We start from the raw sequence: 14,010 nt of genomic DNA, 5'->3' as shown, positions 1-14,010 counted from the left end.
GTATGACCAAAATCTTCTATGGACATATAGGTTATTCAATTTCACAAAAAACATCAATATCACGATCTAGCATGTATTCTGGTATATCAATTATTCAATAGACTATATGAAACGACAACATTGTTAAACCATCTTTGGTATATTTCGGTGTGAATTAAATACTACCGCGTATTTTTACTTTTAATTAGAAGCTTTAGTGCAAAATGAACAGTTTGAGGTGAAATTGTAGGTAACCAAACATATTTTAAATCATATATACACTTGCAAAGAAATACAGAGCAATCAGATGTATTGATTTGGATTCAAATTAGGGGAATCAGAAGTGTGGAAGAGATGGGAATGTAAAGGCTAGAGACATTTCAGTCTTTTCTGAGGACTTTAAACTCAACTTGTTTACTTGCAACTGATAGAAATCAAGGAGTTGACATCATAACGTCAAAATACTCAACGCATGCCAAGAATGTAAAAGTGTGTCGGAAGGATCAAGGAGAAAAGGGAGTTTGAGGTGAAGGGAAGAAGGAGGGATGGACACTGAGATGCGAATAGGGGCATGTCCAACGAGCTGAAGACAGCGGGGTGTCAACCTACAAAAGCTCTGCATGGTATAAGTGAAGCCTGCACAGCTTGCTCAGACTTTGCTTTAGTTGTGCATCAGACCAGAGGAGTCTCTTTCTTCCTAATTGACCTAAGTGGTTTTCTTTTAAGGTTAGAAATGGTCACGTGTTTGCATTTATTTTGTACTGTGGAGCACATTGATGAGGAATGTTTTGTGAGGTAAAGCACGTGTTGTTTCCGACTCATGTGAAGTTGTCTTGTGAGTTTCACAACTGTTATGTAACTTTCCCAAGAAGTGGAGAAATGTCTTCTTCTGAATTTCCATCTCAGACGCTAACACAGAAATGGGAAGTTGAGATGGGTCTCAAATGTCAAGTTCTCTACCACTGATGCTGGCGTGCTTCCACTTGGAGCTAATTTCAAACGGAATCTTACAATTTTAACTATGTTGGTTTATTGTTTTATTTTCTGTTCAAATGACCTTTCGCAGCCCATTAATAATTGTTCAGTTGGCCCTCACATTGCCTGGCTAATTAACATATCTTAATATAGAAAGGAGAGACATAAAGCTGCCGATGATACAAATGTTGCTGTTGCTTCTCTCACATTGGAAACATGCATTTGTTTTCTGTGCATTTCAGACCTGGTGCCACCCTGATCAAACCCTGAGTGAGCACGTGACTCTGTCTGCTTAATAAGAAACATGACGGCCCTCAACGCACCTCGGGACAAGTAAGAGAAACTGTTAAAAGAAAAGAAAACTCTGTTTATGTCCATCCTGCACTTATTACGGTCAATACACTATTTTCAGTTCCTGTTTAACTTGCAGTATGTGCAGAATTAGATCTGGATGAAAGCCACTAAATTGTTTGTTGACATACAGTTGAATTACTTAATTCATGTGAACATCCTTTTGTCTCTTTCCCAGATACAATGCAGTATGGATCATTTTCTTCATCCTGGGCCTGGGAACCCTCTTACCGTGGAATTTCTTCATGACGGCAACTATGGTAAGTTAAACAACCCTTAGGACCCATTTGAATCCTTGGATATGAAAATATTTGCAGCTTAATGCGGTTAATCCTCATAACAACACGCGGATGGACGTGAGAGGGAAAGGCCTGTTGGTGGCCGTGTGGTTATCCATTAGTTAATTAAGAGGTTAAAGTCCACTTAGAAGAAGCTCATCTAACTTTGAGAAAACAAAGATTGTTTGTTTACATTTCCCTCCAAAACCACCTGGTTTCACTCAGTGCGGCTGACCTGAGTCCAGCCAGGTGGATTTGCACGGCAGGGGTACAGACGCTCTAATTCCCCGCCATTTTTCCTCAGCTTTAAGGGGTTAACTTCTTAAGATGAGGAATTTCTACTTCATTGTCCCGGGAGAGTTCATTTGCACCCACCCTCAGGGGGCTTTCTGATAAAGCTCACGTAGCTTAGTGCTTGTTTGTTGGAATGCCACTTGGATAAAAAAAGGTGCTTTAAGATATGGACCAGACATATGGTTTATAAATAACTATGTTGCTAATATCTATAAGTGCAAACGCTTGATTTTATTATAAACAAACAATAATATGTACTCGGTCACAGGTTTTTAAATTGCACAAGCCAATGTGAGCTATATTACATTAATGTATAGGATTATACCATTATTATATTAAAAAGGTCTCTCAGTTTTGCTGTTTTGGGAAACTATAATTGTTAGATAGCTTAGTTTCCTGAGATGTTCTAGAACATAACTATATGCTACTTCCTTCTCTGCGAATGACATGCTTGTGCAAACTAGTGACTCCATACTCATTTAATCCTCCCTCACTGTTGCTGCTGGGTTTCAGGAGCTCATCACCATTGTGACAAATGTGCTTCCCTCCATCCTCTCCTTCAGTACTTCACCAGCAGGCTGAAGGACACGCCCTCCACTCAGACCAATGAGACGTCGGCAGCTGGAGATACTCGCAGCGTTCTGGAGTCAAAGTTTAACAACGTGATGACGCTCTGTGCCATGGTGCCTCTGCTCGTCTTCACCTGCCTCAACTCCTTCCTGCACCAGAGGTTCATCTTTTAGAAAACACTTTCCAAGCTCCCGCGCTGCTCTGCACTGACACACTCACACTCCAGTGATCTATGTCATTTGCAGCCTTGTGTCTAGCATTCTCACTTCCCCACCCATAGGAAGCAACACGTTAAACCCAAGAGAAAAACATCTGGTAACACAACATTCAAATTCTGCACCTTGGCTCACCCTCTCTTTCTGCCTACCTCGCCGCTATACGTAACGTGATCCTGTTGTGTGGGTCTTTGGGTGCCATGTTTACTTTAATTAGAGTGGGATCGAGGGAGATCTGGGGGGACCCCGACCACGGCTGATTCTGCCCGGGCAAAAACACACCCAGGAATGCTATTTATGTTCTCTACTTTCCCTCCATCATCTGCTTGACCTCACTACCTCAGTTTATTATATATTATATAGATTTAGTGGACCCTTTTTGTCTGCTTTCTCCCTCTCGATTTGTTCCTTTCCCTTCTTTTGATAAACAAAGGCCTGTTGGACTCGATGCACTCTATTTGACACTCTCTTCAACCTCATGTTTGAAAGTAACTTAATTCACTGAATCATGACCTTCTTCCCATCGTAACGGGAAACATTTTCTCAATTTTTCTCCGTATGTTGCTCGTCTTTCTCACACCACATTCAAGAATATATCCTGTGTTCTCCCGCTTTGTTCCAAACCCTGTTCTAATATGTGATGAATACGTGGGGTTGCAGAAGTATTTACTTTTATTATACGATTTTTTTTTAATGAATGGCATTTATTTGATTTATTTACTCCTACACAGAGATGGCAAAAGTACACACATCCTTTACTCAAGTAGAAGTACAGATACTCGTGTTTAAAAATACTGACCTAAACTTCTTTACTCAAGTAATTGTAAAGAAGTTTGGGCTTTGAAATGTACTTCAGTAAAAAGTACCCATAGCTACCAGCTGTTTTAAAGAGTACCTGACCTCCCTTTATATCAATAGAACAATAATGTCATTGTTAGCTAATGAATGTTTCCATGCTGAACAACGGCAACATGACAACGTTTCCATTGGTCCCTCTTCTTTAGAGAAGACCAGGAAATGATGGATACACGGATCGTGTTCAAACCAATAGGCACGCAATGACTCTAAAGAATAATGATCACGCCACCAAACACACATTCAGACTAAAGGAACCAGCTGTTTGGAAGAAGTAGAAAGTACAGGTATTTGTGTTCAACATGTAAGAAGTAAAAAGGCGTCAGAATAAGTACTGGAGTAAAGTACTGATACCAGAAAATATACTTAAGTACAGTAACAAAGTATTTATACTCCGCTACTTCCCACCTCTGCTCCTACAGTGTCCACAATGGATATGGCTAATGTTGCTGTATTGTAGAAACAAACATTAAGTCAATTTCATTCTCTCTGTGTTTCCGCTCTCAGGATTCCTCAGAAGCTTCGCATCATTGGCAGCCTGGTGGTCATCCTAGTGGTCTTCCTGTTGACCGCGGTGTTGGTGAAGATCGACGTGGGTCCTCTCTCCTTCTTCACCATCACTATGATCAAAATCATCTGCATCAACTGTGAGTTTCCAAATACAGAAGTAATAATCATCATTCAAAACTTAATCGTTTATTTATATCCCGTTTCCACATTGAAGTCATGCAAATAATTATTTCCATGTGTCTTTGGTCTTTAATCAACATCATCCGCATCCACTGTGTGCGGAAAATCGCTTTCATATGGTTACACACACACACACACACACACACACACACACACACACACACACACACACACACACACACACACACACACACACACACACACACACACACACACACACACACATCTTCCCTCATACCACACTGAGCTTCAGAACACATTCTGTAATCACACTGGGTTTGTTTATTTGCAATGACTCAGTAAGCAGCGGGGATAAGCTCACCCCCCTCCTCATACCCGTTGGGCCGGTCCTGACCCTCAGGTCCTCATGAGGAACAGCCCATCATGTTTTATTTAGAGGGGGGGGACATCGTGACCTCGACGCTTTGATATCGAACGTCGGCACATTCCTCTCAGCGGACACGTGTTACAAGATATCTGCAGCTAATTCAACTCCACAGTCGATGTATAAACGTTTAAATCCATCAGTGTGATTCGAGTTTATATGAAAAAGCCTCATTGTTTACTTGTTAGTGTAAAGTGAGAGAAGGAAAATAGTTACATAACAGTAATGTTAAACAATTCATTTGCTCCGTGGTTTAGAAACGGGGTCTGTGGTTTATATTTGATGGGCCTCTTTCTATTGCTGTGTGTCAGTGTGTTGTTTCTGTGTCACAGCGACTCTTTAAAATATGCTAATTCTTAAACATCCTGTCTTGTTCCCAGCGTTCGGGGCGATTCTCCAGAGCAGTCTGTTTGGGCTGGCAGGGATTCTGCCCGCCTCGTACACGACGCCCATCATGAGCGGACAGGGGCTGGCCGGCACCTTCGCCGCTTTCTCCATGATCTGCGCTCTGGCATGTATGTCTCTCACAGCTCTTCTTCGACCATTGAAACATGATGCACAACATGACAACGAGACAATGCAAGTCCTGAAGAAACTGCACTGTGAATGCTGAAAAGCTGATGCTGAACTCACACAATTTGGATGAATTATTGTTAATGTTTCTTGAAAGTTAGGAATGCCAGGAGTAATAGCCGTTGATTTCTGAACATGTTGATGTTTGAATTAAATGATGAGGAATGTGGGAGAATGATTCTCAGCATTCACACCAAATAACAACAACAACACAACGCGCCTACCATTGCTATACATAGACTTTTTAGGAGGTTTAGCACTGGTGTTAGAAGTGGACATGTGTCAAGCACAAACTGCACGACCCCCGTCTACTACAGTTACATTTCTAGAAATATGTCTTTCCAACTCTTGCACAATTTGTAACTCTTATAAACACACATTTTAATGACCGAAAGTTAACTTTTGGTAAGAGGTCAGTCGGATGTTCAATCTCTGGACAGAATTATAAAAACAGACTAAGTTGCTCAGAAGTGTTTTGGCTCACGGGATTGTTGCTCACAGATTTGGTTTCCTCCGTGCTCTGACTCCCGACACATGCATGCAGTTATAATAATAATAATAATAATTCCTTACATTTATTATAGCGCTTTTCCAGACTGCGCCACACCGTCCATCTTCACGCCTCGAAGTCATCGAGGCGCTTTTACAAGTACACATTGATATTATACATGTACTGTGGACAATACCCACAGGAGCAAATCCGGGTGAAGTGTCCCAAGGACAGAACGGCCTGACGCAGTGGCAGCAGGAGCGGGTTTCGAACTGGAGTTCCCCAGCACCCCCCTTGATCTGATGATCAGATGCACAGACCACTGCACCATCCGTACCCGGAATCAGTTCGATAACATCTAGCTTGTTTTCAAAATCTAACAAAAAAAATATTATAAATCTAAATATAAAGAGATACATCTCTCCTTCTCGACCCATGAGACGTGCTAATGATAAATGATGGAGCGTGAGGGTGAATTTTGTGACGTGTTGTTCATACCTATTCTTATAATGCAATGAGAACACTTTATCGATTTTATCAACAACTTTAAACAGCTGTATGTTGCCATTATTTATTGAAAACATATATGCATAGACACCACACAAATACTTATTCACAAAGTTCAAATACATGCTACAGTTTGATTACCTGATAGAGCCGTCTCTAAAGTAAACACTTACAAGTTGTATTTATTGTTGGCACTTGAGATGGTTTCATTTCAACCTGAATGGAAGTTTGAGGCCGTTGATTGTAGTAATGATTACTAGATATTCATTGAGCTCTTGAAGCCCATGATGGTGCCCGAGTTTCTGATGGGTCAGTTTCAATTCCACTACTGTTTAGAGCTGTTGTTTAATTTCTTAGTTAAACTATATATAAAACCAATGAGTCATTTATCAAGAGAAATGGGGAACATTTACCTTCGATAATGAAAATAACTTACCTGGGCATTTTCCTAAAGCTATAGAAAACTGTTAAGTTGTATCATCACTAATGACAGTCTTTAAAAACCCTAACGACTCTGTGCTTCTTGTCTCTGTGTGCAGCGGGATCCGCCCTGCAGGACAGCGCCTTCGGTTACTTCATCACGGCCTGCGCGGTTATTCTCCTCGCCATCCTGGCCTACATCGTTCTGCCCAGGATGGTGAGTCTCCTCTAAATCAAACTTTGTAGTTAATTCTTTCTAGTATCTGTATTTTGTTCAATGCACTTCAATCTGTCTCTCATTCACTTTTTTGTAAACATGCGATAAGAGCTGAATGCTTTTATATAGGTTGTAAATTAGGGTTAGTCTTCTGTTGTTGGCATCAGTCCAAACCCTTCTCTTTGTGAGCTGATGGATTTACACATCTGTCAGAGAAAATGTACCACATCTCAGAGAGTGTGATCTCTCGTCTTGGCTCTACTGGCTCGGCTTATTATGTTGTTGTTTGACAGGAGTTTTTCCAGTACTTCATGGAGAGTAATGGATCCAGACCCGCTACTGATGAGGAGAACAAGATGGACTTACTCAAAAAAGGTACTGACACTTATGGCTGCAACCATTTTCATTTAAATGAATGTTTTCTGCTAGCGGATAACAACACAGGCAATATGATTAATCATTGGTTTAAACTTTATGGTGATTGTTCATCCCAGTTTCTCTGTCTTAAAAGGCCTTGTTTTCTCAGGCCAAATCGCAAACCCAAAGATAACGGTAGACGTTTTAAGTTTTGTTTTAGTAATCTGTTTTTGTTACGTTTCAATATACTCAGACTTGTACCTTTTTGTCAAATAATCACACATGTTGTAACACAGTTGCTTAACTGTTGTATGGGTGATTGAACCATGAGAGTTTCATGTTAATCAGGACCTAAGGCTTATACTAAGGCTGAGTCCTTGCAGCAGTGCAAGACTAATAAAAACAGGAAAAACGATCATGACTTTTACGTCCCGGGAGAAAAACCCACAGAACCAACACGTCAGACATGCCGTTTGGATTATTTCTGGTCTCTGTGTCGCCTGAGCCTCTCCCTCACACTCACAGTATGCTCTGTTTACTACACACTAACCATGGGAGCCAGAACCTCTGAATTTGCTTGTTTGTTTGTTTCTCAGATAGTACAGAAGAGAAGCGGCCGGTGGTGAGGCTGACGGAGGAAGAGGCCAAACCCACCGTGTCTGTGGTAAACATCTTCAAACAGGTGAAAGGACTTTCTATTGTAACAAACACTAACAAAAATAAATGGATGCCAATCTTCTATTAAAAATCGTCTTGATGGACCAACCTTTGCTGCCGTTCAGCATCCCATAACAGCTTAGACATAACCCGCTTCGTACTGAATCAGTTGATTCATATAATATCACACAACACGTCTGTCTCGGTGGAAAACAAAAAGACAATCAAATATAATTCCATAACATTTGTTGCTGTTCTTTCAGATCTGGGTGATGGCTCTGTCCGTGTGCTTCATCTTCACCGTCACCATTGGAACATTCCCGGCAGTCACAGTGGAGGTCGAGACGACGGTGGCAAATGGAGGAGCCTGGGGTGAGTCTCCATCTCTAACATCTGTACAAAGCTGCAGGAGCTACTGAGCCGCTCACGCTGATAATCTGACATTTGAGAGGGGTGGCCTTTATCTGCATAACGTGATCAGCCAACATTTCCTTACAAGAAAATCTGAAGATATGTAACTCCTCACCTCTGACAGTAAGGGTGTGTTTATGGGGCAATAATGTTTTGTCTGAGGATATTGTGAGAAAATTGGAGGTAACTCTACATTAGTATGGACTGACCTGGATCTGTTTCTGCTCATTTGTATCCCCTAAATTAGACTTGTACTGTCATTGCAGATCCATGTAGTTTAAATTGTGAAAGTAGTAGACAGGACAAAGAGTTAATTAATATGAGAGCAGCCTTTAGGAACTCTGGAATCACTTTAGTATAATCTTTAGTTAGCGATGTAGCCCTCAAACAGTTTCAGCTTTGAGCACAGTAAGCTTTTGTCTGCTTGGATTCACACGCCCCGGAGTCGAAGCAGAACAAAGTTGAAAAGTATTTTGAGATGTTTCTAAGGCTGTTATGATGATATACTTTCTGTGCTGTGACTGCTGGGAAGCAATGCTGACTGACCCCATTAGGGTTTTAACTCCAGCTTTAATCCCACTGAGGTTTGTGTCTCAAGCAAATACATCTGCAGGCTTGTTGTTGACAACAGCTGGTTTGTTTTTGTCCCTTTTCAGAAACGTACTTCATCCCCGTGTCGTGTTTCCTCCTTTTCAACCTGATGGACTGGGCCGGCAGGAGTCTGACGGCCGTCTGTATGTGGGTCAGTAACAACTCCACAACACAAATGAATCTACCAACAATCACTGACTGCAACTTCTCTGGAGCTTTGGACTTTCTCCTTGGGATCCATCAGTTCTCAAGCTCGGACGTAACTCATTCGTGCAAGTTTAGGGGATATATTCAGGCAGAACATTGATATAGAAACTTGTCACAGATTAGCTTAGTCTCAGTCTCACAAGGTCTTAAAGTTACCTTATCTATGCTGCTACTTACAACTGTAAAAATACCACCAGAAAAAAATCCAAAACGACCCCTTTGTAGATATACAGGTAGTAAAAGCATAAACTCTGCCTCCTCACCAAGCCCGGCCAACACATCCATTGATATACAGCACTCACACACATTTGCTTTCGAGTCCTTTTTGAATGACCATATCAAAATATTTAGTGTGATGTGCTGATGTCTAGCGGGAGAGTGGTGCTCTGGACACTTTAGTAGAAGCCTTTGGCTGCATTTAATGTTTACTCACAAATAAATCACTGAGTTGAGACTGTAAAAACGTCAGTCACTAGGAAATGAAGGAGAATAGTTTTGTTGTGCTCAGATCAGAGGTTTATTTTGGGGAAAAGTGCTTAAAAGGAAGTGGTTTTAGGATCTGAGCAGAGAGACTGGTCTTTTTGAAGGTTTCCCCCTGTTACTTGAACAGCTGAATGAACGCTGGCAGCTTTAGATAAGAAGCCTGACACACTGGGCATTGTTTCTGTTGTCATTGTGATACTGCCTTTATAAATGAGTATAGGTTTTTACCACAGCTCTCTCCGTCCCCACTTGGTAACCAATGTCTTGTGTGGCCTCAATTTGAATGTGTTGTCTAAACTTGTCTGTTAAAGTTTAGACTCCTTTCGAGAACAGACCCATACCAATTCTAAATGTACAAGTCTAATTTCCTGCGCTCCTGAGGAAGTAACCAGAATTGAATAAATGAATTCTGTACAGTGAGTTACTTCGTCTGACCTGCACAGGAATGCAGCTTGTCATGAGTGCAGTCAGATAACTGCAGTCAGCTGCTCCGAGACCATGTGAGTGCATTTACTATCATTGCACTGATCAGGATCCCGTTGCTGCGTAGTGGCTCCAAGGCTGCAGTGGAAAAGCGAATACAGCTTCTTCCCGTGTTGTTTTCTAACCATATTTCCTTGACCTCAAAGGAAAATGTCACGAGAGATGTGAAGGACAATTTATAAGGACTTGGGGAAAGACACCCACAGTGGGGTCTTGGGAGCACACCTGGTAGAGTGGGCGCTTCATGTATGACTGGGAATGAATTCAGCCGTGACCCTGTGCTGCATCATGCATCTCTTCCCCTCTCTCCTTCCAGTGTTACTGACGATCCTCAGCTGTCCTATCACATAGAGGCAAAAGCAAAAAGCCCCGAAAATGATCTTAACTACTTCATACCTTTTCTGCCCTTCAAGCACCCAGAGTAATCTGTCTGTGCAGACATTAGGATTGGGCGATAAGTACAATCTTTGTTCCTCTAGCTCTAACTCTTAATTACTCTTAAAGGGATGACAATTTAGTACTGTAGGTTAAATACAATTCTGAAAACATTTCCAAAAACAAACTGCAATTTGAGCCCGTTTTTGCTTTTCTAATCGCCCTACACCAGTGTTTCTCAAACTTGTTCATACCAAGGACCTCTTAACCAATAAAGAAACACTCGCAGACCGCCTAACTCCACAAATATCCAAAACAAAAAGCCTGCTTACCACTCCAACAGTTTATAACAAATTACAGCCTAATAATGACAGCTTAACCTTCTCTATATCGCCTCATTCACACATTAAATCAACAATACAAATACAACTAGAGATTATATAAGCATTTCGTTCAGATGCCATTTAAAATGCTCAGGTTTTACACCTCTTATGAAATGTAGACTACATTTATTACGGAGTTTATGTCCGAGCCAACAGACTCACAGATCATTGGCTACTGAGAGAAATGCAAAACACACCGCATGTAGTACGACACAAACCTCCGCTGTGGATTTTCAAAACAAAATACAGTTAAACTATGGTCGCAGGCCCAAGTTTAACTCTCTGAGGTCTAAGCCATTTTTTCACATGTTAGGCTCGCGTGGGCTTTTTTTGTTGTAAAAATGCTATTAAAACATGAACCTCGGTGACCATCGGGCTGGCCTGCATGGTCTGCCTACAAAATAAGAATACAAAAACGTTTTGCAGCTCCAACAACAGCCTCTTCATGTAATGCTTCATTGGATGCACATATTAGATAATAATCTCTATCTCACTCCAAACACATCTAAATCTACTTCCAGCCTGGATAAATGTTCATAAAAGATATCCATTGTTTGTTTTCAACGCTTCTTGAAATCTAAAAACAACCACATCGTTTTTCTAGAACAGATTACAAATGGCCTGAAAATGGTACAAACAAGTGGCAACATGTGTGACGAAGGTGTTGTGCTGGGCTATATCATGCAATTGAAACTTAAGCTCGCTCCATTGCGGAGATATTCCCGCGAGAGTGCGGAAAACTTAAATAAATAAATGTATTTCATATGTGAAATTGTACTAATATACTCACGGGCCACCAGTGGTCCGCGGACCACACTTTGAGAAGCACTGCCCTACACTAACACATATACTCTACATCAGTGTCTGCAGGACATAGAAACACCGATGATGTTTCAGTGTTATAATGACTCTCAGTCTGTCCCTGTGGCTGATGTGAGTGTTTCTCTCTCTGCAGCCGGGGAAAGACAGCATGTGGCTCCCCGTCCTGGTGGGTCTGAGGATTGTCTTCATCCCTCTCTTCATGCTGTGTAACGTCCAGCCTCGTAACTTGCTCCCCGTGCTGTTCGCCCACGACGCCTGGTACATCATCTTCATGATCTTCTTCGCCTTCTCCAACGGATACCTGGCCAGCCTCTGCATGTGCTTCGGACCCAAGTAAGAACTACTCTGTGTCAAAACTCTTACATTGAGACGGGATTATATTAGTCCTGGCAGATTCTTTCTGCTGATTGGACGATACGATTGCGTCCAGTAACTCAGTAAAGTCTTCTAACTCCTTATATATTTCCCATGATGTTGAACGATCCCTTGTCTCTAACGGTGAACCTCTCCTCCCCAATGGATCTGTCCCCCCTTTGTCTCCGTGCAGGAAGGTCCCACAGCATGAGGCAGAGACGGCGGGGGCCATCATGGCCTTCTTCCTATCCCTGGGCTTGGCGCTGGGCGCTGGTGTTTCCTTTGCTTTCAGGGCCTTGGTCTAAGAGCTCCAGAAGACCCCTCATTAGACGTAGATTAGACGACCCCCCCCCCTCAAACACTGCCTGTCTTCACCCGCCAACAGCCTCTTACTGAGAGGAGACGGCAGACTAGAGGCCCTCGATCTTCTCAGATGTACATTAGAGACTCATCCAATATAAGCTGAACATGTTGCTGAATATACGTCTTCCAACTCAGCAGCACAGCGCGAAAACTCGATGCCATTTATCAAACAGGTTGTTCCTCTGAGATTAATTGAAGTTCAGAGGGCAACTTGACAAAAACCAAAAGTGTAGTAGATCAGTTGTAGCGGACTCGTCATGTAGATGTTTTTTAGTTTTCCAAGATAAGACAAATCCCAGGCAGGTGATGAAGACTGTACATGAAGCGTCCTAGAGCCTGATTCATAAAAATGTTTTTTGATCAGTCACGTACTTTAGAAATCACATGAAGTTATGATGGTGTGTAAAAAAAGTCCCAACATTTTTATAAATGAGGCTCTTAGATTCTGGTGTTCGGATAGTCTGCTTGAACCAGTACATTTTACCCTCAGTTTGTAAACTGTGATCCTGAACGCTACTTTTTTTTTAAATGACTTCACTCTGTACTGTTGCAGCTTTTTAACTTTGATCAAACCAAATACATGAAGACACGTGGAAATTGTGAATTTTGAAGGGAGGGTAGACCCATCAAACGGCTCATTAATGTGCCGTGTGCAAACCGCTTCGCTCAACGCTGCTTTCAGTGTCACCTTAGTCCGTAAACTTCCTATTTAAGAATAAGCACAGAATAAATCCCGAAGACGAGGTTTTAATCCACAATCTGAGCCACTAACTGCTGAGTACTCATTGTCTTAGAGAGTGCTGACTGTCTGTCTGTAGATTTAGATGAAGAAGCACCAGCGTGGGTCAATTTGGTTTATCTCATGTTTCTGTCTAGATTTTCAGCCCACAGGATGACGTTCATACTGCTACTGTGTCTTCCTGTTAAACCACATTTGCCACAATGTATTTTAGAACAAGAAAAATATGCAGCCGTCAAAGACGTGAAATGTGCCATTTGTGAGTGAGATAAGGAGGATTTTTTTAAATGTCATTAGTTGGCTTTCTTTCATTTTTTTTATGTAAGATAAGTTTTGTATCAGAAGTAGTTTTTAGTATTCTGTTCAAACTTTACCACTCGGCTCTTTGAGTGAGTTTTGTTCTCATGAATTGGGAGGTGCCTATCAGTGTTATATATTTGTGGCATTTTTGATGCTTTTCTTTCTTTTAAGTCTGCTTTAGTTATTCATACAGTAATACACATGCTAACTGCCTGTTTGTTTAAAAGCACAACGTTGGTCTGTTCTTCCGTACTGTGTGTTGTAGTTTGTATGGGAGTCATGGATCAGAAAATGTTGATCATATTTGCAGCTTAAAAAAGTTATGTGATAAAATAAAACTGTATTTTTAAGAATCTGGCTCCTCCTGTTGGTCATTTACGGAAATGCACTGCTCAACATTCAGCCGATCAGGTAATAAAGAAATCTGGTTGTTGCTAATATTCATAAAACAACTGGACTCAAACGTATCTAGACTTAATTGACTTGAATCTGCAGTGTACATTTACGGCGCTCCTCTGCCGATAACTGCGTAATGAAGTTAACTTTCCAGAGACGTCTCTGTGTTAGTCACAGACAGATTTAAAATCTCAGTGTCTTTTATGGCACTGATAAAGCAACTCTTGACCCTGTTCAGATATAAGTGCTCTAAAATGGATACATAAGTGGTAAACTTTAAGAGGTGTCTT

General features: G+C 41.4%; 1 protein-coding gene across 3 annotated transcripts in view; it reads left to right on the top strand.

Annotated features, from left to right (window-relative positions):
- The window catches only part of LOC117459640 (equilibrative nucleoside transporter 1-like), a 45,637-nt gene extending 31,960 nt beyond the window's left edge, over window positions 1-13,677 (top strand). For all 3 annotated transcript variants that reach the window (XM_034100663.2, XM_034100661.1, XM_034100662.2), the window contains exons 2-13: window positions 1,197-1,287; window positions 1,484-1,565; window positions 2,441-2,607; window positions 4,025-4,164; window positions 4,973-5,107; window positions 6,702-6,799; window positions 7,093-7,174; window positions 7,753-7,838; window positions 8,077-8,185; window positions 8,881-8,966; window positions 11,702-11,901; window positions 12,116-13,677. In XM_034100663.2, coding sequence (XP_033956554.1) covers window positions 1,259-1,287; window positions 1,484-1,565; window positions 2,441-2,607; window positions 4,025-4,164; window positions 4,973-5,107; window positions 6,702-6,799; window positions 7,093-7,174; window positions 7,753-7,838; window positions 8,077-8,185; window positions 8,881-8,966; window positions 11,702-11,901; window positions 12,116-12,227 — 1,326 coding nt within the window. In that variant the 5' untranslated portion in view covers window positions 1,197-1,258 and the 3' untranslated portion in view covers window positions 12,228-13,677. The remainder of the gene's footprint in view (window positions 1-1,196; window positions 1,288-1,483; window positions 1,566-2,440; window positions 2,608-4,024; window positions 4,165-4,972; window positions 5,108-6,701; window positions 6,800-7,092; window positions 7,175-7,752; window positions 7,839-8,076; window positions 8,186-8,880; window positions 8,967-11,701; window positions 11,902-12,115) is intronic.
- Window positions 13,678-14,010: the final 333 nt, after the last annotated feature.

Source organism: Pseudochaenichthys georgianus, chromosome 15 (assembly GCF_902827115.2).
Source record: "Pseudochaenichthys georgianus chromosome 15, fPseGeo1.2, whole genome shotgun sequence".
Classification (NCBI taxonomy): Eukaryota; Metazoa; Chordata; class Actinopteri; order Perciformes; family Channichthyidae; genus Pseudochaenichthys; species Pseudochaenichthys georgianus.
Note: the sequence above shows the minus strand (reverse complement) of the source record. Positions and strands in the feature narration are given on the sequence as shown.